General features: G+C 56.0%; 1 protein-coding gene across 1 annotated transcript in view; it reads left to right on the top strand.

Moving 5' to 3' along the window:
• LOC144943515 (unconventional myosin-X-like) overlaps window positions 1-24,547 on the top strand; it is a 68,195-nt gene that overhangs the window by 9,787 nt on the left and 33,861 nt on the right. Inside the window, exon 2 of the mRNA XM_078871032.1 lies at window positions 17,025-17,123. Coding sequence (XP_078727158.1) covers window positions 17,025-17,123 — 99 coding nt within the window. The remainder of the gene's footprint in view (window positions 1-17,024; window positions 17,124-24,547) is intronic.

Here is a 24,547-nt window from a genome sequence, read left to right as displayed (position 1 = left end):
CACAGAGACACACACACACACAGATTCTCACACACAAACTCACGCACAGATTCACACACACAGACTCTCACACACACACAGAGACACTCACACACAGAGACACTCACACACAGAGACACACACAGAGACACACACACACACAGATTCTCACACACAAACTCACGCACAGATTCACACACACAGACTCTCACACACACAGAGAGACACACACACACAGAGACACACACAGAGACACACGCAGAGACACTCACACACAGATACTCACACACACATACGCTCACACACAGACACTCACACACAGAGACACTCACACACAGAGACACTCACACACACAGACACTCACACACAGAGACACTCACACACAGAGACACTCACACACAGAGACACACACAGAGACACACACACACACAGATTCTCACACACAAACTCACGCACAGATTCACACACACAGACTCTCACACACACACAGAGACACACACAGAGACACACACAGAGACACACACAGAGACACTCACACACAGATACTCACACACACATACGCTCACACACAGACACTCACACACAGAGACACTCACACACAGAGACACTCACACACACACAGACACACACACACAGAGACACTCACACACACAGACACTCACACACACAGACACTCACACACAGAGACACACACACAGATTCACACACAGAGACTCTCACACACACAGAGACTCACATACACATACGCTTACACACAGACTCACAGACAGAGACACACACAGACTCACAGACAGAGACACTCACACACAGAGACACACACAGAGACTCTCACACACAGAGACACACACACAGAGACTCTCACACACACATATACCCTCTCATACACAATAATCTCACACACAGACTCTCACACACACAGACTCGCACACACAGAGACTCACACACACATACACTCACACAAAGAGAAACTCACAGACAGAGACACTTACACACAGAGACACACACACAGAGACTCTCACACACAGAGACACACACACAGAGACACTCACACACAGAGACTCGCACACAAAGACAAATATAGCCTTAACAGACTGTTGAGGCAAGTGCTGTTAACGAGCACTTCTATGAAGGCCGGCACGGCACGCGAGGAGGTGGGTGGCCAACACCACGCACGGTCGCCTTTGACCCGGGCCTGCCCACCATCATGAAGGTCCTTAATGATTGTGAGCAGAAGGTCACAGGATACCCCGAAAGCACAAATGATAGACACACACACACAGAGACGCATCCGTAGAGACTCACACAGATCTCCCCTTGTAACCATGGAAGAAGTCACAGCCCTTGACAGTGGAAGGCATGGACAGGTACCATACCCTTGTTCGCCGGAGAAGGAGTTACGGCAAGTGAACTCATCGCCATCTGTTTCCATCTGTACGGGGATTGAGTGTTGCCCCCTTGCACGCGTGGGTTTTATCCGGGTGCTCCGGTTTCCTACCACGTGTATACGAAACGCTCATCAGTAATTGGCTGCGAGAGTCTCGAGATAGAGAAAAAAACGTCCCCAGTGTAGCAGCACCCTCCCGAAGAAAAGTCGCACGACTCGGTGAGGCTCTCCCGGATAAATAAGTCGATTATTAGTATTAGTCCCATAGATATAACTGCCTTAATCGGAGCTATTAATGCTGCGGCGTGTGCATTGTCCCGGTACTGGTCGCATTTTTGCGGCCTTTGTTTACAACGACACTCTCTCTGGTGCAGGACAATCGGTTTCGACGACAATGCACAGATGATCGAAGCATATCTCTTCCCATGTTTTAGCACGAGTATGGTGTGTGGTTAATGCAGACTTGATGGTGCCTTGCATTAGGCGTGTCAATTAGATGTTTGAAAATCTTAACACCTCCTGATGTTTATGCCAGAGAGGTTACAACCCTGATATATAGTTATCATTCAAAATCAATACGACTAGTATGACTGTTGTTGTTGTGAAACGACCGCTCTCCACGGCGCGTCCCCTGCCGTCTGCACCTGCAGAGGATCCGGTGACTCCACGTGTCTGGCGTGGTGTGGTGTGATGTGGTGTGATGTGGCGTGGTGTGGTGTGACGTGGTGTAGCGTTGTGTGATGTGGTGTGATGTGGTGTGGTGTGGCGTGGTTTGGTGTGGCGTGGTGTGGTGTGATGTGGTGTAGCGTGGTGTGGCGTGGTGTGGTGTGTGCGTGGTGTAGCGTGGTGTGGTGTGGTGTGATGTGGCGTGGTGTGGTGTGACGTGGTGTAGCGTTGTGTGATGTGGTGTGATGTGGTGTGGCGTGGTTTGGTGTGGTGTGGCGTGGTGTGGTGTGGTGTGGCGTGGTGTGGTGTGGTGTGGCGTGGTGTAGCGTGGTGTGGCGTGGTGTGGTGTGTGCGTGGTGTGGTGTGGCGTGATGTGGTGTGACGTGGCGTGGTGTGGTGTGGCGTGATGTGGTGTGGCGTGATGTGGTGTGGTGTGGCGTGGTGTGGTGTAGCGTGGTTTGGTGTGATGTGGTGTGGTGTAGCGTGATGTGGTGTGGCGTTGTGTGGTGTAGCGTGATGTGGTGTAGCGTGATGTGGTGTGGTGTAGCGTGGTGTGGTGTGATGTGGTGTGGTGTAGCGTGATGTGGCGTGATGTGGTGTGGTGTAGCGTGATGTGGTGTGGCGTTGTGTGGTGTGATGTGGTGTGGTGTATCGTGATGTGGCGTGATGTGGTGTGGCGTTGTGTGGTGTGGTGTGATGTGGCGTGGCGTTGCATTGCATTGCCTGGTGTGGCGTCCTTAGGCAATTCCCTGCTGGGCGACGCCGTGTCTGCCACTGCGAGCTGCTTGACCATACTTCACCACGGTGGTCACGAGCGGTTGGTGCAGAGTTGGCTGGCCTCGTCAGTGCGGCGGGGTGGAGTGGGGTTTGGGAGGGCGGGGGGGGAGAGGAGGGGGGGGGGGTCCGAACCGATTTGGGTATCGCTCGCCGCTGACATCGGCCAGCGAGCGGAGATCGAACTCGGGGCCGCCGCCAGGTTCCTCGTGCAGCGCGCCAACCACTGCGCCACCGCTCCACCTCGGCAGCCGTGTGGCGTGAGACCCCCCCCCCCACCTGGACGGCATTTGTCTCCCCCGGTGCTCGTGTTTATTCACCTTGCGGCCGACAGGTGCTCACTTGAGGCTGAGTTGACACACACACACACAGACACACGCACACACACACACGGGTAAACACAAATATGTAAACACGATTATTATCACCGCGGTATCCGCTGTTATTGGTGATGGCTTTTGCTTTATTTTGGCGAAGGTAAAAAAAACCCTATCGGGCAATGAATGCCCATTTTCGATGGGGACCTCTGGTGATTACGATCTTGAGAGATGGTGTTGATGGTGATGATGATGTGGGTTGCTGTCTGCGATGTGTTATCGTTTAATCGTGTGACTTTTGTGTGTGTGTGTAAAAGCAGTGCCTATAGTCTTACGAGTAAGAGCAGATGTGCTTATGTCCGAAGTAGCGTGCTCGTATGAGAAGTTGCCTCTTGCCTCTTGCCTCCCCCACCCACCAATAGTCTAAATGTAAGCTCGTGTTGCTTATATTAGAACCGTGCTTGTGTTAGGCGTGCTCATATCCCAGGGTGTCGTCTAAATGGGTAAACCACAGTTAGTCTACGATTGACAGGTATGCATGTGGTGCTGGTGCTAGTGGTGGGGAGAAGTGTGGTTACCCCCCATCTCCTCCAAGACGTCTGGAAGAGTAGGCCAAGTTTAACCCACCTCGAGGCGGCTCCCCGGAGCTCCCCGTTAGGGGTGCAGAGGATGGAGGTCCCTCTCTCGGAAGAGACGAAGCAACAATGGGCACGCTCACCTGGGCCAGAAATGTAACAATGGGCACGCTCACCTGGGCCAGAAATGTAACAATGGGCACGCTCACCTGGGCCAGAAATTAACAATGGGCACGCTCACCTGGGCCAGAAATGTAACAATGGGCACGCTCACCTGGGCCAGAAATTAACAATGGGCACGCTCACCTGGGCCAGAAATTTAACAATGGGCACGCTCACCTGGGCCAGAAATTCAACAATGGGCACGCTCACCTGGGCCAGAAATGTAACAATGGGCACGCTCACCTGGGCCAGAAATTAACAATGGGCACGCTCACCTGGGCCAGAAATTAACAATGGGCACGCTCACCTGGGCCAGAAATCAACAATGGGCACGCTCACCTGGGCCAGAAATTAACAATGGGTACGCTCACCTGGGCCAGAAATTAACAATGGGCACGCTCACCTGGGCCAGAAATTAACAATGGGCACGCTCACCTGGGCCAGAAATCTAACAATGGGCACGCTCACCTGGGCCAGAAATTTAACAATGGGCACGTTCACCTGGGCCAGAAATGTAACAATGGGCACGCTCACCTGGGCCAAAAATTTAACAATGGGCACGCTCACCTGGGCCAGAAATTTAACAATGGGCACGCTCACCTGGGCCAGAAATCAACAATGGGCACGCTCACCTGGGCCAGAAATGTAACAATGGGCACGCTCACCTGGGCCAGAAATCAACAATGGGCACGTTCACCTGGGCCAGAAATTTAACAATGGGCACGCTCACCTGGGCCAGAAATTTAACAATGGGCACGCTCACCTGGGCCAGAAATCAACAATGGGCACGTTCACCTGGGCCAGAAATGTAACAATGGGCACGCTCACCTGGGCCATAAATTTAACAATGGGCACGCTCACCTGGGCCAGAAATCAACAATGGGCACGTTCACCTGGGCCAGAAATGTAACAATGGGCACGCTCACCTGGGCCAGAAATTTAACAATGGGCACGCTCACCTGGGCCAGAAATCAACAATGGGCACGTTCACCTGGGCCAGAAATGTAACAATGGGCACGCTCACCTGGGCCAGAAATGATAGCCCTCGCGCGAATGACGGCGGTGACGGACGAGGCCTTTGTCTACGTTGGGTGTCGGTCCCGATGGCTGACCAGCAGGAGAGACGGAGGGGGTAACTTGACCTCTCCTGTGACCCCCCACGTCCCCCCCACCCCCCCCACCACACCACCGCTTCACCTACATCCCCTCCCCCATCTGCGCTCACCAGACTCTGCGCACGCGTAGACCGCGTGTCCACGTGCTCCCCCTGTGTGTGTGTGGTGTGTGTGCACACGCACGCGGGTTCACGCGCGCGCAGTGTACACTGAAGGTCCACCCTGTGCAGGTTTAGGGGGTGCGCACCGGTACAATTGAACATCGTTACGCGCGCATTGCACGCGACGATAAAGACAAATATCCCCCGTGGAGCCTTAACAAACTGTCGGGGCAAGGGCTCCATAAGGCCCGAACAGCATACGCGGGGGTGGGTGTTCCAGAACACTACCCCTGCCCGCCTTTGTCTCCCCAGTGGCAATGTTTACACACACCGCACACGAGACTCACTTGAGCCCGAGTCGACCTAGGGGAGGCCCAGGACCGTAAGACTATAGGCACACCTATAGGGGCACCCATTGTACAGTGTAGGGAGTCATTTTCATGTGTATATAGGGGTCCACCGTACACAACGGTTCACCTGTGTAAAACATATGGGTTCACATATATATGTCCATGGTTGTACTGTATTGTCTATGCTTCCATCCTGTCTGTATCGGCCACGCAACCTCCTCCTCCAAAACGTGTGGACCAGCGTGGAAGAGTAGACCCAAATACCCCCACCCCTAAAGAGAAGGGATCTCTAGAACCCCCACCCCCGCTAGTGGAGGCCCTTCCGCCAGCAGGGGATTGAGCGGGCAGTTTCAGGGCAGCGCCTTTACCTTTCGTTGACCTACGGGCGTCTCGAGCCGTGAGCGCGCTCGCTCTGCCTCCTCGAGCTCTCGAGACTCTTGCGAGGGTGAGGGGCGGTGAGGAATGTGGGATCGAGTCGAGGGGGCTGTGGGGGGAGGGAGGAGAGGGGAAGAGAGGGAGGGAGGATAGGGGGAAGCAGGGGGTAGTGGTGGGGGAAGGAGGGTGATGATGATGCAATTATCGATATGCAATGTCACGTCCTTTTATAAATCCACTGCTGGATGAAGGCCTCCCTCGTCACGTGTCGTCGGTTCAATTGAGTTGTTCGACCATACTTCGCCGTGCTGGTTCATTGCAGGGGTTTGGTGAACGGGCTGGCCAGGAACCGGTTGGGACATCGTTCGCCAACGATGTTAGCCGCATTCAGGAATCGAACGCAGGCCACCAGGCTCATAGCGCAGCCGCTCTTCCGAGGAGAGGAGGGTGATGGTGAGCAGGAGGAGGAATATGGAAGTGGAAATAAAACGGGAAATGAAGATCATGGATGAGGGGGGAACAGATGATGATGATGATGACGAGGAGGAGGAGGAGGAGGGACGGTGGAGGACTCTGGAAGGTGATGAGCAGGAGAGAGAGAGAGGATCGTGGTGATGATGATGGGGTAATGAAGAGGATGGGATGATAATGATGGTGGTGTGTAGTTGGGAGGCGGAGAGATGATGAGGAGGAGGAGGGGGGGTAGAGCTGCCTCTTCCCCTCCCCCTTGGAGCTGCAGCTGTGGCTGGAAGTGGCAGTGAGCGGGGGGAGAGGGGGGGAGGAAGAAGGGGGGGGGAGTTGGGAGTGGGGGATGTTCACCAGGATGTGTTTCCGTCCAGTGCTCACGTCCGAACACAACCACCACAACACCACCATCATCAACTCCAACCACAACCACAACCACCACAACATCACCATCATCAACTCCAACAACAACCACAACCACCACAACATCACCATCATCAACTCCAACAACAACCACAACCACCACAACATCACCATCATCAACTCCAACCACAACCACCACAACATCACCATCATCGACTCCAACAACAACCACAACCACCACAACATCACCATTATCAACTCCAACCACAACCACAACCACCACAACATCACCATCATCAACGACAACCACAACCACCACAACATCACCATCATCAACTTCAACAACCACCACAACATCACCATCATCAACTCCAACAACAACCACAACCACCACAACATCACCATCATCAACTACAACCACAACCACAACCACCACAACATCACCATCATCAACGACAACCACAACCACCACAACATCACCATCATCAACTCCAACAACAACCACAACCACCACAACACCACCATCATCAACTCCAACAACAACCACAACCACCACAACATCACCATCATCAACTCCAACAACAACCACAACCACCACAACATCACCATCATCAACTTCAACAACAACCACAACCACCACAACATCACCATCATCAACTTCAACAACAACCACAACCACCACAACATCACCATCATCAACTCCAACAACAACCACAACCACCACAACATCACCATCATCAACTTCAACAACAACCACCACAACATCACCATCATCAACTTCAACAACAACCACAACCACCACAACATCACCATCATCAACTTCAACAACAACCACAACCACCACAACATCACCATCATCAACTCCAACAACAACCACAACCACCACAACATCACCATCATCAACTTCAACAACAACCACAACCACCACAACATCACCATCATCAACTCCAACAACAACCACCACAACATCACCATCATCAACTCCAACAACAACCACAACCACCACAACATCACCATCATCAACTTCAACAACAACCACAACCACCACAACATCACCATCATCAACTCCAACAACAACCACAACCACCACAACATCACCATCATCAACTCCAACAACCACAACCACCACAACATCACCATCATCAACTTCAACAACCACCACAACCACCACAACATCACCATCATCAACTTCAACAACCACCACAACCACCACAACATTACCATCATCAACTTCAACAACAACCACAACCACCACAACATCACCATCATCAACTTCAACAACAACCACAACCACCACAACATCACCATCATCAACTCCAACAACAACCACAACCACCACAACATCACCATCATCAACTCCAACTCCAACAACCACAACCACCACAACATCACCATCATCAACTTCAACAACCACCACAACCACCACAACATCACCATCATCAACTTCAACAACCACCACAACCACCACAACATCACCATCATCAACTTCAACAACCACCACAACCACCACAACATCACCATCATCAACTCCAACGACAACCACAACCACCACAACATCACCATCATCAACTCCAACCACAACCACCACAACACCACCATCATCAACTCCAACAACAACCACCACAACATCACCATCATCAACTCTAACCACAACCACCACAACACCACCATCATCAACTCCAACAACAACCACAACCACCACAACATCACCATCATCAACTCCAACTCCAACCACAACCACCACAACATCACCATCATCAACTCCAACCACAACCACCACAACACCACCATCATCAACTCCAACAACAACCACCACAACATCACCATCATAGACCTCGTGACGCCTTCAAGCTAAAGCTGCCCTCTGTAGTGACGGCGCAAGAGATATTAAACATGATTTTTTTTTCCACGAACGAAGCTGCAACCACGCGTGGGACAGCTCCCGTGGGGTAGGCGCATTATCGCAGCTACGAGATAAGAGCCGTGCGCTGTCGTTCTCTCCGTGCACCGACGCAACCTCCCGGCCCCCTTTGTCTCTTCCCGCCTGCCACCTGTCGCCAGGTGTGTCACGTGCCGTGTTTACACATGGCTGCCTATCCCTATAAAGCTCTCCGTGTCAGGATCGGCTTTCCTGCCTTTGTCTCGGAGTTACCTTCCCATCCACGCTCCCATGCCCGCTTTGTTTCTCCCCCCCCTCCTCCTCCCCCCAACGCTCTCACCTGACACCTGGTGCTGGCCACGTGCTCATTTTGTTGGTCCTGTGTATTTATGGCGAAGACAAAGGTTCCTCGTATAGCCTACATAGGATGTAGGGGCAAGTGCTGTTCGCGAGCAGCGCCTATGACGGCTGGGGTGGTGTGGCCAGCACCACGCCCGGCCCCATTTGGCTTTGTCGCTTCGCCGCATTGGGCACTCATTTAAGGCCGAGCCGATCTAGGGGAGGTCCAGGACTGGTTCAGATACGAGACGTCTCTCGCCGCTGACGCCGTCCTTGACCAGGGATTGAACTCGGGTCGCTGGTTTGTGTGGAGTGGTGGTGCAGTGATTCGTGCACTGCGCTACGAACCCGGCCAACATGGGGTTGATTCTCGGGCCACGGCTAACAGCAGTGGTAGGTGATATCTGAACCGGTCCCAAGGCCTCCCCTTCAATGTCGTTGGGGAGCACAGGTGGTGCATCTGCCAGTTATCTCACTCAGTCAACCCATGGGCACCACCTGGGTCTGTCTGGTGACCTCCTGCCAGCTGCGAGCTTTCCACACTCCACGTGATGTCCTCAAAGTGCACCTAGCCTGGCACAAGCGCCGCGGTGACGTCACCACCGCTTAGTGTTGTTGTTGTGTGTACGTAAGAAGAGTTGTAGTGCAGTGGGTAGTGCACCGCGCCACGAACCCAAGTGGCCAGAGTTCAGCTTTGGCTCGCGACCGATGTCAGTGGCTAATAAATGAACACCTGGCGCAGTGTGTATTAATCATCAGCACAGGGGAGACAAAGGCGGCCGGGCGTGGTGCTGGCCACTCACCCACTCCCTCGTCGGTGCGCCGTGCCGGGCTTCATAGGAGCTCATCGCGAACAGCAACCTTCCCCGACTGTCTGTTGAAGGCTACACGGGGGTACGGGGGGATCGTTGTCTTTGTTAGTAGACACGTCCACTCGTACTTGTGAACGCGAGTTTTGTCTGCTGCCCATCAACTTTAGCGACACTTCCAACAAGTAGCCGACAAACGGCCCATTGAACATCTGACGTGACGTTCGGAGGCGGCGCCCTTCCACCCCATCGGATACAAGTTCCCGTGCCAGGCCTTGAGTGTTGGGGGGCCCCCGGTGATGCCAGCTGTTGGCTAGTGCCTGCTACGTGCCGGCGAACAGCCCCGTGCCAGACCGGCTCGGTACAGCCCCCGTGCCAGCCTGGCTCGGTACAGCCCCTGTGTCAGCCCGGCTCGGTACAGCCCCCGTGCCAGCCTGGCTCGGTACAGCCCCGTGTCAGCCTGGCTCGGTACAGCCCCCATGTCAGCCTGGCTCGGTACAGCCCCCGTGTCAGCCCGGCTCGGTACAGCCCCCGTGCCAGCCTGGCTCGGTACAGACCCCGTGCCAGCCTGGCTCGGTACAGACCCCGTGCCAGTCTGGCTCGGTACAGCCCCCGTGTCAGCCTGGCTCGGTACAACCCCCGTGTCAGCCCGGCTCGGTACAGCTACCGTGCCAGCCTGGCTCGGTACAGCCCCCGTGTCAGCCCGGCTCGGTACAGCCCCCGTGTCAGCCTGGCTCGGTACAACCCCCGTGTCAGCCCGGCTCGGTACAGCACCCGTGTCAGCCCGGCTCGGTACAGCACCCGTGCCAGACCGGCTCGGTAGCGGCTCCGCTGTGGAGCTAGCGACTCGCAAGGCCGCGGGTTCCAATCCCGGTTGTTGGGGATTGACTCGACCCATCATCCCTCCTGCTCGCGGCGGGGGGGGGGGTCGATAAAATTAGCAGCACTTTGTGGGGAAGTCAACAGCGGGTTTTGCTGTGGATAGGCACACACTCCGTGCCATAGGGATGTGGAATTTCCACCACTGGCTCTGCAGGGCTGTAAAACGGGGAGCTGAGAGCACCAATGTCTCAATGGCCATTGAGGCATTGGGACATTGGTGAATCCACTGCTGGATGAAGGCCTTCCCACGCCCATCACTCGCAACCCAGTCCGTCAGCACACGCTTCACTACTATTCGTGCTCGGCTTGTTATCCCGTCTAGAACGTTATCAGAGGTTGACATCGCGCAGTGAGGAAGGCGTGCAGAGAGGGGCGCGCGTGTGTGTGGGGGGGTTCCGCGCGCGTGTGTGGGGGGGGGTACACGTGTCTGTGTGTGTGTGGGGGTACGCGCGTGTGTGTGGGGGGGGGGGGTACGCGCGTGTGTGTGGGGGGGGGGTACGCGCGTGTGTGTGTGGGTGTGGGGGGGGGTACGTGTCTGTGGGTACGTGTGTGTGTGTGTGGGTACGTGTGTGTGTGTACGCGTGTCTGTGTGCCGGTGCTTGGGGTGCGGGTGATCGCGGCGGGCGCGTGTTTGTGGTCACAATGGCGTGTTTGTGTATCCGAGTGTGGTATGCGCGTGTTCGCGTGTGCGTGTGGGTGTGTGTGTGCGTGTGTATTATGTACACAGACGCGAACATAAATAATCCAGCAGGGCCCGACTCTCCCGAACTCTCTCGTGCTCTGATTCTCTCTCTTTCTCTCTCGTGCTCTGATTCTCTCTCTGTCTCTCTCGCTCACAAACGACGAAGAAGATCCCCCCCCCCATGTAGCCACATACGACGCACCTCCGATTAGCGCGCTTGGCTGCGTACGGCGCGAAAGAAGTTCAACGTGGGTCCAGACGCACGCGGCACTCCATTGTGTCTCATCTACAAAGTACTGCACGCGTGCAAATATATCTGAGTCCATCGACCTATTGGCATTCGGTTAGCGAGCACCTATTAAGGTGGGGGGGGGCTGGTGGCAACACGTCGCCAAGACGTTGCCTATGCGGTTGCCACCGTTTCCTTGAAAAAATATTTATTTTTTAAACCACCCGGGACATACCGTGATGAGAAACAATATCTCACAGTGGCAGAAGAGGAGCTCTAATCCCGAACGTAACGTCTTGAGCTGCGTGTTTGTTTATCATCCACAACACTATGATTGTTTATTACCCACAACACTATGATTGTTAAGCGGCTGACTGTTGCACACTGGAGGCTGTCAATGCTCCAGGGATGAAGACGTGTCCAGTACTCTGATTTCCCAGGGCAAGCGGCGACTCCACCGAGCTCCTCGGACAAGTCAACAACAACAACAACAAAACCCCAGGACGGGTGGAAAACCAACAACATCAACTGGCAGAGCCGTTCCTGGGGGGTAGTGCGAAATCGGGGAAACTGCCCCCCCCCCCCCGTGGTTCAACATCGCAGTGTCAGACGCAGCACAGCAGCTCCCAGTTGAGTTTGAAGGCGTAGGAGGGAGGGCCCATCACGGTCAGATTTGCGTCTGGACCCGCACCCCCCCTGGCATCTGCTCTTTCTTTGTCTCGGGTCTTCTCTCACCTCTCGAGTTTCACGTTGCCGAGTCCCACACGACAGCTCCCTCGCTCGGAGCCATCGCCCGGAATCAAACTCGGGCTCTTGTTAATCGCAGTGCGCTAACCACAATTGCCACTACCCCCCCCTCCCCCCCGTATAGCCGTACAGGCTGTTTGTGGCGTTTCCATGAACGTGCCCGGCCGCCTTTGTCTCCCCAGTGGCGATGTTTACGCACCGTACCAAGTGCTCATTTTAGACTGAGTCGATCTAGGGGGAGGCCCAGAACGGGCTCAGATGACCGTCCACTGGTGTTGGCCGTGAGCGGGAATCGAACTCGGGTCGCGAAGCCCCGGAGAGCAGCGTGCTAACCACAGCACCACCGCTCCATCGCACAAACTACACATGCACGCACGTGTCGACATCAACTCGCACATTTACATAAACACGCGCACTTACGCTCGCACGCGTCAGCTCTTTGATACAGCTGTTTTAAAATATGCACAGGCACACAGAGCTCCAGCCTCGTAGACTCAAATCATTTGCTGTTCGCAAGTACAAAGACAAAGACCCCCTCCTCCCCACCGTATATAGCCTTAACAGACTGTTGGGGCAAGTGCTGTTAGCGAGTAGCACTTATTAAGGCCGCGACGGCGCATGATGTCGTGGGGTGGCCAACACCACGCCCGGCAGCCTTTGTCTCCCCAAGTGCCGATGTTTACACGCAGCACCAGGTAGTTCTTTTAAGGCTGAGTCGACATAAGGGAGGCCCAGGGCCGGTTCAAATCGGTAGCAAACACATTCATTCTCACACATTAACACGTTCAACTCGCACACATTATTCACTCTCTCACACACACATTCACTCTCACACACGCATTCACTCTCATATACACACATCCATTCTCACACACACACATTCACTCCCACGCACGCATTCACTCTCACACACACTCAATCTCATGAACACATTCACTCACAGGCACATTAATTTTCACACAGAACAACTCATTCTCACACATTTACTCACACACACAGGAACACACTGTACACTCAAGCACACATGTGCACCATTGCTGTGCACACTCTGAAGGGAAGGAATGTTGCGCTCTGAGTCAGGGCATGCGTATGCCCCATCGACTATAATCTCGCAGTGAGCCCCCAGGTCTCCCTTGTAACAAGACGCAGCATCGCCTGAATGGGTCCCACACAGAGATCGTGTTGTACCGGAGATCTTCGTCGTCGTTTGCGTTCGAGAACGGCAATGGAAAGAGGTTATCACAGCGCTACCTCTGATGTCCCTTCTGCTTTAAGTGTCGCTCTGGTTCACTCTGAACGGCCCGCGGAAGTGGATGTCACAGCGCTACCTCTGAGATCACCTTCTGCTTTAAGTGTCGCTCTGGTTCACTCTGAATGGCCCGCGGAAGTGGATGTCACAGAGCTACGTCTGAGATCCCCTTCTGCTTTAAGTGTCGCTCTGGTTCGCTCAGAACGGCCCGCGGAAGTGGATATCACAGCGCTACGTCTGATGTCCCTTCTGCTTTAAGTGACCTCTGGTCGACACACAGTAGGGGGCAGCACTTCCCCGCCTGCTCTGCTGCATGAGAGTGATGGTCGCTGCGTGGCAGCCAAACAAATATTTAAAATTCCCAAAGCTGGAACTTTTTGCCAAATTAAGTGCAGAACCGAACTGAATGTGGATGTGTGTGTGAGAACAGTCATCAACTCACTACACTAACCTCTAAACTGTAACACCGGTAACCCCAGTGATAGGTCTAACACTAACTGCTAAACCATATTGCTAACCAGTAATCCCAATCCTAATTGCTAAACTAGGGTGCTAACCAGTAATCACGGTACGAGGTCGAACCCTAACCCGAAGCACCAAGATCTAACTGACACCCTCATCGCTGAACCACAGTGCTCATGAGTAACCACGGACCGAGGTCTAACCGTGAACCTGACCTTGGCGGACGCGAATTCCCTCGCCGCACCCGTGCGTGCACGCGCACCCGTGCGTGCGTGCGTGCGCGCGCACCCGTGCGTGCGTGCGTGCGCGCGCACCCGTGCGTGCGTGCGTGCGCGCGCACCCGTGCGTGCGTGCGTGCGCGCGCACCCGTGCATGCGTGCGTGCGCGCGCGCACCCGTGCGTGCGTGCACCCGTGCGTGCGTGCGTGCGCGCGCACCGTGCGTGCGTGCGCGCGCACCGTGCGTGCGTGCGCGCGCACCCGTGCGTGCGTGCGCGCGCACCCGTGCGTGCGTGCGTGCGCGCGCACCCGTGCGTGCGTGCGCGCGCACCCGTGCGTGCGCACGCGCGCACGCACCCGTGCGTGCGAGCGCACCCGTGCGTGCGTGCGCGCGCACCCGTGCGTGCGTGCGTGCGCGCGCACCCGTGCGTGCGTGCGCCCTGACGGCTCATAATGGCAAGGCCGTGGACTAATCCAGAGGAGCTGTGCACTTCACGGATTACACACAGCCCCGGGCACGGTTCTCCCCTCTCACTCTCCGTCTCTCTCACCCTCTCTCACCCTCACTTTAACTCTCTCTCACCCTCTCCCACTCGCTCTCACTCTCTCTCTCACCCACTTACGCTCTCTCTCTCTCACCTTCTCTCACCCTCTCTCGTTCGCTCTCACCCCTGTCTCATTCGCTCTCACCCTCTCTCTCTCACCTTCATTCGCTTTCACTCTCTCTCTCATTCGCTCTCACCCTTTCTCATTCGCTCTCACCCTCTCTCGCTATCTCTCCCCCCTCTCTCCCCCTCTCTCACTCGCTATCCCTCCCCACCTCTCTCACCCTCTCTCTCTCTCACCTTCATTCGCTCTCCCCCACTCTGCATGGGTTAATTAGCGCGTGAGACGCGGGTGTAGGTGCAGGGGGGCCTGTGTGTACTGTATCTGCGTGTAGGTGCATGAGAGTTTGTGTGTAGGTGTGTGCCAGTTTGTGTGTGTGTGCCAGTTTGTGTGTGTGTGGGTGGGAAATGCGAGTCTATGGGCAATGCTAGTCTATGGGCAATGCTAGTCTATGGGCAATGTTTATCTCTCTCTCTCTGCCATGCACTTTCTCAAAGGCATCAACGAGCATGGCCTCTTCCTTCCACTTCGCTCTGTCCGTGATATTTACTCGAGAACTTAGCGCTGGATATTCCTGTCAGTGGCATCCGTTCGCTCTAATTGCTCAGGTAGCCGCGTGCTGCTGTATTTCCCGACGGTAACAATCTCTGTAATTATCCCTGCCCTTTACACTCGCCAGTAATTGAACAAGGGGTCGAGTGGCGGTGCAGTGGTTAGCGCACAGCCGCCCTGTCAACCCGGCAACCCTGATGGATGATCTTTAGCACCGGTTGCTGAGCACTGGGCCCAAAGACCCCCAAGCGCAGAGCGACTAGCAACAAACAGCACCGTTGAAGCTGTACTCGTTCAGGGTGGATACGTTGCTTGAATTGAGCGAGGTTGTTGTTGTTGTAAGAGCTCTGGGAAACAGAGATGATGATGATGTAAGGAGGGGATTCCAGTGTGGAGCAGTGTGCGGGAAGAAGCAGGGAGATACGTGAGCTTACCTGCAGTGTGCTGAGTGAGTGGGTTAGTGAGTGAGTGGGCGAGTGTGTGAGTCGGAGAGTGAGTGGGAGAGTGTGTGAGTGGGAGAGTGTGTGAGTGGGTGAATGGGAGAGTGTGTGAGGGGGTGAGTGATTGGGAGAGTGTGTGAGTGGGAGAGTGTGTGAGTGAGTGGGAGAGTGAGTGAGTGGGTGAGTGAGTGCGAGAGTGTGTGAGTGAGTGGGAGAGTGAGTGACAATGTTGTTGTGACCTGCAGTGTCGTGGATGTGGTTGAACACCGAGTGGGTGAGACAAACCGGTTTAATTCCTGGTCAGGGCAAGGGGCGAGTGATATCCGAACCAGTCCTAGGCGCTCCCATTAAGCCGCACTGGCCAGCAAGGCTAACCGGAATGGCCAACCAGTCACTGACCAACCCCCACTGACCACGCGGCGTGGAAGGGGCCTTCATTCGTGGGTTGAGCAATGTCCGCGATTTGAGTTGCGCGCAGAAGGTACACAGAGGCGCCGCCGGGAGACCGTCGCTCCAACTCCCAAGTGGCGTGCGATCGAAATTGGCTCGTGGGTAGAAGGCGGCGGCCGAGCCGCCTCGCGAGGCCTCCAATGCGGAACGTCGTCGTCGGCGGAGCGTCGTCGGAGAGCGTCGTCGGCGAGCGTGCGTGGTGGTTGCGGCGGCGGCGGTGGCGTCGGCGACTCCCGGCGAGGAGCGTCGCGACGCGGCCCAGCGACCCCCGGGCGATGATGGGGGGGGGCAGAGGTGGTGGGGGAGAGTTGGGGGGTGGGGTGACGCGCCGTAGGTGGGGTGAGGACGGCGATTGGAGGGTGGATAACGGCCGCGTTGGTGCGGATTCGTGGCGGTTGGTGAGGGATGGTGAGCTTGTGTGAGTGGTGAGTGACACAGCCCGTGTCTCCCTGTGCCGTGTGCAGGGTGAGCGTGTGTGGGGGAGGGACGGTGATCTGTGTGAGTGGTGAGTGACACAGCCCGTGTCTCCCTGTGTGATGTGCAGGGTGAGCGCGTGTGGGTGAGGGGCGGTGAGTGGTGAGTGACACAGCCCGTATCTCCCTGTGTCGTGAGCAGGGTGAGCGTGTGTGGGGGAGGGACGGTGATTTGTGTGAGTGGTAAGTGACACAGCCCGTGTCTCCCTGTGTGGTGTGCAGGGTGAGCGTGTGTGGGTGAGGGGCGGTGAGCGGTGTGAGTGGTGAGTGACACAGCCCGTGTCTCCCTGTGTGGTGTGCAGGGTGAGCGCGTGTGGGTGAGGGGCGGTGAGCGGTGTGAGTGGTGAGTGACACAGCCCGTGTCTCCCTGTGTCGTGAGCAGGGTGAGCGCGTGTGGGTGAGGGACGGTGAGCTGCTCCTCCCGTGCTCCGTGGTGGCGAGTGAGGGCGGATCCCTCGTCCTCATCTCCGACTATGGCCAGGTGAGGAGTTCAGCTCACACGTTGCATCCCCCCCCTTCACCCCCCCCCCCCATCCTGTGCCCCTCCTCACCCCAACCCGCTGACATTCCCCACCACATCAACCTCACCGCCGCACCTTCACTCTGATCCTCACGATCCTTCCCGTCGTCGGTGATTCGGCGCTTCAGAGGCAAGGGGTTGGTGGATCACGTCGACATTTGAGCACTTGCCACATGGCCTGATGCACACGCGGCTCATCGCATGGCGGGCGAAGCAGTGATTACTTTTCTGGCATTTCCACCCCCCCCCCCGCTCCCCCCCATTTTATGCAACAAAGTTTAATTCCGATCTCCAACAGAGCAGTGCTACCTCCTCCGTGTGACGGAAAGGCCCACGGAAGCGGATATTGTAGAGCTACTTCCGATCCTTCTTCTTCTTCTTCCAATGACCTCGAGTCCACACATTAGGGGGCTGCACTCACCTTCCCGCTCTGCATACGAGAGTTGTGTTTCTCAGCACAACCGGTCGAACTGATATCGAATAGAAGGAACAAGTCACACGAAGTCGAGTGCAGAACCACATTGTAACGTGGCTGGGTTTCTCTGCGCAGTCATTGGTGATCAAGCAGAGCCCATCAAGCCCACCCTACCCTCCCCAGCCTTACTGGACTTGAGATCCTGATTGAGTTATTTGTGGTGCTTCTACCGGGCCTTGAGCCCAGGACTTTTGCCTTGCTGGCACAATAAGTGTGACTCCCCGTGCTGCCTGGCAACCTCAAATAGAAATACTGCAATTTTAATATAAAAAATTCCAAACAGCAAAAACAGTCCCCATGCACGCAAAGACAAAGGTTCCCCATGTAGCTTTAAGCAGACTGTTGGGGCAAGTGCTGTTAGCGAGTAGCACCTGTGTGGGCCCGGATGGCACACGAGGGGGTGGGTGGCCAGTACCACGCCGGTCGCCTTTGTCTCCCCAGTGCTGATGTTGTCCACACCGCACCAGGTGCTCGTTTGACGCAAATTGGACCTCGGGAAAGGCCCAGCACCTGTTGAAATATCCGCCGCTGTAATTGGTCGCGAGCGGGAATCGAACTCAGGTCGGCGGATTTTTTTGTTTTTGTTTTCGTACAGCCTTCAGTCTCGTTTTTTTCATAAAAAAAAGGACGGCGTAAGACAGATTTTTTGGCCACGTTTCCCGAGGGGGGCCGGTTGGTTCTTAGTGCGGTGCGCTAACCACTGCACCACCGCATGCACACACACACAAATGTGCAGGGACTGGAATGTTTTGAATGCCCAGAAACGCTGTTGAAGCTGATAGTCACACGAGGGGCGGTGCCGTTAGTGTGCGCCGCACAGTCCCTTTATTGTTTTACGCTGTGGAACAATTTCGCCGATTCTGCTACTCCTGGGCTCTCGCACCGCCCGAGCGCGCGTGGTTCTTGGACATCGTTCGGTCGTTCTCCAATTTGTCACGTGCAAGAAATGTAACTGCATGAAGGACGTTGGTAGGCGCGGGAGAATGCGTTAAAAGAGAGAAGTGTAGAGAATCTGATGGACGTGACGGCACCAACGCCATCCCTGTGGTGCGGTGAGAGAGGAGGAGGGAGTGAGTTGTCTGGATGTATGCTTATGTTGAACTTTCGCACCGTACCGAGCCAACGGTGCTAATCGGAGGAGTGAGTTCCAGGCGAGCGGAGTTTCGACGGAGGAACGTCGATCGCCGCCTCTGACTCCAGAGACGACGGGCTTGACGGTGACATGGAGGCCACCGGAGGTCGGAGGTTTGCGAGACGGAATTGTGACCCCGAATCGTGAACCCCTCCGGTTCATGACGATTCGTTTAGGGATGTGAATTCATGAGGGATGTGGAATCGTGAGAGACGTGGATTGTTACAGGCCTAGGCCTAGGCCTACCCACTGTGGGGCCTCTCTTGGGGTCGCCACTTTATCCACGGAGCAAGCCCCGACGTGCACCTCACTCAGCACGGGGAGGTCACTTATCAGAACCCCGCGGTCTCCTGTTCCAATTAGCGTGCGCACAATCGTCGAGCCACGCGATAGTGCCCCACACGGCAGCTTCACCGGCACCGGGTCTCGGCACAAATAAATTCCTGCTGCCACCCGAACACCGTCGCCGATTCCCGCGCTGCCAGAGACGGGTGGGCGACCCCAGCTGGTGTGTGGGCTTGTGAGGCCTACTATATGACGTACAGGAGCTGTAGCATCTACAGGAGCCGACAGTGGTGCACTCGGAGGTACAGCATCTAGAGGGGCTACCATAGGAGGTGTGGGGGTACTCGAGGATGCTATTGGAGCTGTTTGGGGCTGCTGAAGGGTCCGTAGGAGCTGCTGTCTGTCGTGGAGTGACAGCTGTTAGTGGTCTCCTCTCAATAGCTCCAAGCAGCTGTTGGGGTCAGGTCGGGGAGGGGTGGAGGGAGGGAATGGTGGGGGGGGGGGATGTGAAGTGGGGGGGTGGGGCTGGGGGCCGTGGGGGATTGAGCGGAGGGGCCGGGAGGCTCGTGGGGGGGCTGTGTCCCTGATTGACCCTGTCAATGAGGGCAACGGAGCAAGAGTTTAGGGGGGGGAGTGTGGGGGTCAGTGACCTGCATGGGGGGGGGGGGGCAAAGGCGGTGCTTAATTTTAGTGTTGTCAGATGAAAGATTTTACCTCCAGATATGGGTGGTGGTGACCACTGCGTAGATGATGGCCTTAAAAGAAAAAAATATAGGCGATGTTTCAGACACGGGGCCTTCTTCATGGCACGTGAATCTTTACCCGTGCCCCTCGCTCCACGCGGGTTCGGTTTGCACGCCATCTTGCCAACTGCATATGCGGCTAACCTGTTTTCTGCCCAAAATTCGCTCCCCTGCGCGGTTTGAATTCACTCTGCATGCGACCGTGCGGTTCGGACGTGAGATGACGTTATGCGTGCACGGTGCGCGCCGCTTGGGAGGCAGACGTCTCACGCGGGTTCGCTTTGTTGCGACCTGTTTTGGAGAGCATCTACGACGGCCGTATAGAGGGAGGGAAAACCTGTAACAGGTGACGTTTCGGGCCAAGGGTGTTCCTTGCGAGAGCTGAACTCCTGTCGACGTCGATGGCGCTGGAGGTAGTCTCCTGCGAAACGTCGTTCGTAATCATTGCCAGCACCTCCCTGGCTTTTGAATATTCCTCCTCCTCCAGGTTTGCTGATGAACCAAATCAATCGGCACATTTGCCCACGAAGTGCCAACTCGATTTGATTGGCCCTGTCGCTGGGTGGCGAAGGATTCTCAGTTAAGCGCTGACGTCGGACCCACGTGACAGGATCTATAAACCAAATTTGGCACGAATCACGATATCGGTCACGAGAGCCTGAGCGTGAAGTTGAAATGAGAATCGATCCTGGGATCGAATCGTGACCCTCCCGCCCCCGCAAAACAATGACGATTCACCACATTTCTGGGGAGGCGGGATGTGAGGCGGGCGGCGAATCTGTAGCGACTGTAGTGGACAAAACCGGCGGTGGCTTGTATAAAAATTCTAGATTTTTTTTAATTTTGATTTATTGTTCTGTTTACGTGCACGGCTCTCTCTCTCTCGCCATTGCTCAATATTTCCCCAACTCTGCGCTGTTGTTTTGACCCAAAATAGTACGGCACTCCTGCGGTGCTTGCACTCTCGTCACCCCCGTCTTGCCTACATCTCCCCAGCTCTCCCCTCCGTCTCCCCTACGTCTCCCCTCCGTCTCCCCAGCTCTCCCCTCCGTCTCCCCTACGTCTCCCCTCCGTCTCCCCAGCTCTCCCCTCCGTCTCCCCTCCGTCTCCCCTCCGTCCCCCCAGCTTTCCCCTCCGTCTCCCCTACGTCTCCCCAGCTCTCTTCCCCCGTCTCCCCAGCTCTCCCCTCCGTCTCCCCTCCGTCACCCCAGCTCTCCGCCCGGACAAGCGAGCCCGGTAGCCTCAACGAACTCCCGCCTGGGGTTAAGTCGCGGATGTCTCCGCGTCTCGTCACCGCGTAGCCTCCGTAGCCTGCGCCGGCGACGGCAGCACGTGGGGGAGAATCGACGCTTGAATGGAATGGGGGGGGGGGGGATTGTCGCCACATCTCAGGGCAGTTGCGCGGAGCAGGCGGCCTCGCTCACAACATCTAGCCACTCGTAATGCGCGGTTGAAGTTGATGCAGTTGAAGAGAGAAAAAAAACAATGGCTTGTGGTCTGGCGCTGTGGGCATGAAACTCGCTGAGGCATCGTCACACGGAGACAAAGACCCGCCATGTAGACAGCTGGACACGTGGCTTCTCTCTGAATCGCAGTCCAACTCAGTTGGCTCCCTGTGCCCCAAGGCGAAAGGCCACTTCGCGATGATACCCATCGCGAGTAACCACGTGTCCCAAGAGTCGAAAATGTACGTCCGACACCACGTGGGGCTGCTCATTCCGACAGACAACGTTGGGCGTGGGTGGGGGGCGGTAGTAGTGGGGGGCGGGTAAAGAAGGCTGGGGCGTGGGGGTGGTAATGCCCCGGGCTGCCCCCACACACTGAAGGCATTGGCAGGAGAGTGGGGGGGGGGCAGTGGCTGTGGGGGCCGAGGCAGTTTGGGGGTGGTGCAAGGAGGGGGGTATGAGGGTTCACATGACAGATGTAGCTGGAAGCGCGAGGAGGAGTAGGACGAGGAGGAGGGTGGGGGGGTAGCGAGCCCTGCTCATCACAAAGGCGCCTGATTGTGTGCTCCGCCAGCGCCCACATGACTTCGATTTAGTCCGTAAATACCACTCCTGTTGCTCGCGTTTTATCCGCGTGTCCACGGAAACTCGCGGCGTTGAGCGAGCGGCGCTCGGTCGCTGCCGGGCGGCCCGGTCGCTCCTCCTCGTGGGAGGGCGACGGCGGCGGAATGGTGAACGTGGAAGCACCGCTACGGGCGCACGATTGGTACGGGGGGCACGGGGGGCACGCGGGGCACGGGGGGGTACGAGGGCCGATCGTCCTGCGGCAGCCTCCGCTTGCTTCCGCTCCGACAGTGGAGACGTCACGCAGCTGGGACGGGGGGGTGGTGGGGGGGCCGTCAGCCGTGCCGGTGGTCACGCCGCGTGCCGGCGGTGGCGCTGCGTCAGAGTGGCGTGCCGGCCTGGCGGGTTGCGAAACCGCCGTGTTGACGGTCGGAGCCACCGGGGGGTCCGCGTTGTTCCCCGCGTGCGAGGGCTGCTCTGTGAGGCGGGCAACCGGCTACCGCGCCCTCACTCGGTCTCAGCACCATCTTGTCTGGCTTGCGGTGTTATCAGACCAACTACCCCCCCCCCCCTAATGTATTTGTTTGAACAACGTGAGAAGTGAAGGGACCAGGATGAGGCTCAATTTCGTCAGTGGGTGAGTGGGTGAGTGAGTGATTGGGTGAGTGAGTGGGTGGGTGGGTGAGTGGGTGGATGGGTGAGTGAGTGGGTCAGTGAGTGATTGGGTGAGTGAGTGATTGGGTGAGTGTGTGAGTGGGTGGGTGGTTGAGTGGGTGGGTGGTTGAGTGGTTGGGTGGGTGAGTGAGTGAGTGAATGGGTGAGTGAGTGAATGGGTGGTTGAGTGGGTGGTTGAGTGTGTGAGTGAGTGAGTGAGTGGGTGGTTGAGTGAGTGAGTGGGTAAGTGAGTGGGTGAGTGGGTGAGTGGGTGAGTGAGTGAGTGGGAGTGTGGATGTTCACCCCCTGTACTGCAATGATTTCCTCCTGGTTCTCTGGTTGCCTTCCATAGTTAAACAAAAAGACCACGCACAATGTCATCGGTATCGCGCTCAAACTTCCCAATGCTGAAAAATGACCTACAAATTACTCGGTTGGGATCGCACGCAGCAGCAACATCACCCACAAAAGAGCTTTACAGCTCATCTGATTTCTCCAGTATAAATCAGTATTCATACACTGAACTTGGCAGGACCCTGCTGAGTCTCAAGGCTCCTTCACACTCTCCTGGGTCAACAAGCGCAATGACAATCGTCTTCATTCGCAGATCTTCTACTTCCGTACGGCCGATGTAGATCGCAGAACAACAACTACAACGTCACGTTCTGGTGGTCAAGCCAGATAACCGCGTGAGGAGCAGCGGAGTTTTCTGCCGTGGTGATGTCTCCTGAAATGATAATAACAATTGTGCATGGCCTGTGTGCACGCACGTGAAATGTATTGGCAACTGTGTGTATCCGGGTGTGATTGTGTCTGCATTGGGCAAATGTGTGCCGCGCGCGCGCACGCACGTGCGTGTCTTTAATGTTGTGTGTTTATATAGATGTACGTGGGAGTGTGTGTTTGTGTACGTTAGTGTGTGTGTGTATGCGTGTGTGTGTGGGGAGCGGTAGTGTAGTGGTTAGAGTGCTGCGCTACGAACCCGGTGACCCGTTCACGGCCAACACCAGTGATGATCTGAACCGGTCCTGGGCCTCCCCTAGGTTGTCTCAGCCTTAAACGAGTACCTGGCACGGTGTGTAAACATCGCCACTGGAGAGACAAAGGCGGCCGGGCGTGGTGTTGGCCACCCCACTCTCTACTGTACCGTTCCGGCCTTCATAGATGCTCGCTAACAGCACTTGCCCGAACAGTCTGTTAGGCTATAGGGGGAATCTTTGTCTTTGTCTTTGTGAGCGTGTGTGCATACGGCAACCTGAGTTCGATTACCGCGACGGCTAACATCAGTGGCGAGTGATATCCAAACCAGTCCTGAGCTTTTCCTAGGTTGACTCGGCCTTAAACGAGTAGCTGGTGCGGTGTATAAACACATCACCACTGGGGAGACAAAGGCGGCCAGGCGTGGTGGTGGCCACATGACCTCCTTTTGTGCCTTGCTTGCCTTAATAGGTGTTCTCTAACAGCACTTCCTACAACACGACGTTGCATGTTCACTGGACAGTCAATAGAGCTATATGGGGGACCTTTGTCTTGTGTGTGTGCGTCTGTAATGGGGTGGAAGTGTGTCCCGGCTTCCGTGGCCTTGTGCGCGTTTCCTTAAAATACCCAAGGTTTTGTCTAAAAACACCCACACGGTCACCCCCATGGTCACCCGCTCGGTCACCCACTTGGTCACCCATTTGGTCACCCGCACAGTGACCCACTTAGTCACCCACACGGTCACCCGCTCGGTCACCCACTTAGTCACCCACACGGTCACCCACTCAATCACCCGGATGGTTACCCGCATTATCACCCACTCGATCAGCCACTCGGTCATCCGCTGGTCACCCGCTCGGTCGCCCACTCAGTTACCTGGTGGCCACCTTCCCCCGAGCACACCCCCCCCACCGTGTCCCCTGTGGGGAGGGTGGCAGTCACCCCTCTTGCCCCGGGGGGGGGGGGGCACATCCCCTTGAATGGACCCAGCGGGGTCACTGAGTGTGTGAGCGAACTTACAAGGTGCACCCAGGAAGGCTGGGTACCCTTTCTCAATGTGTACCCAAGAGTAAAGAATAACCCTTTTACAGAGAGCATATATGTGTGTG

Source organism: Lampetra fluviatilis, chromosome 31, assembly GCF_964198595.1.
Source record: "Lampetra fluviatilis chromosome 31, kcLamFluv1.1, whole genome shotgun sequence".
Taxonomy (NCBI): domain Eukaryota; kingdom Metazoa; phylum Chordata; class Hyperoartia; order Petromyzontiformes; family Petromyzontidae; genus Lampetra; species Lampetra fluviatilis.
This window is presented reverse-complemented; position numbering and strand designations above follow the sequence as displayed.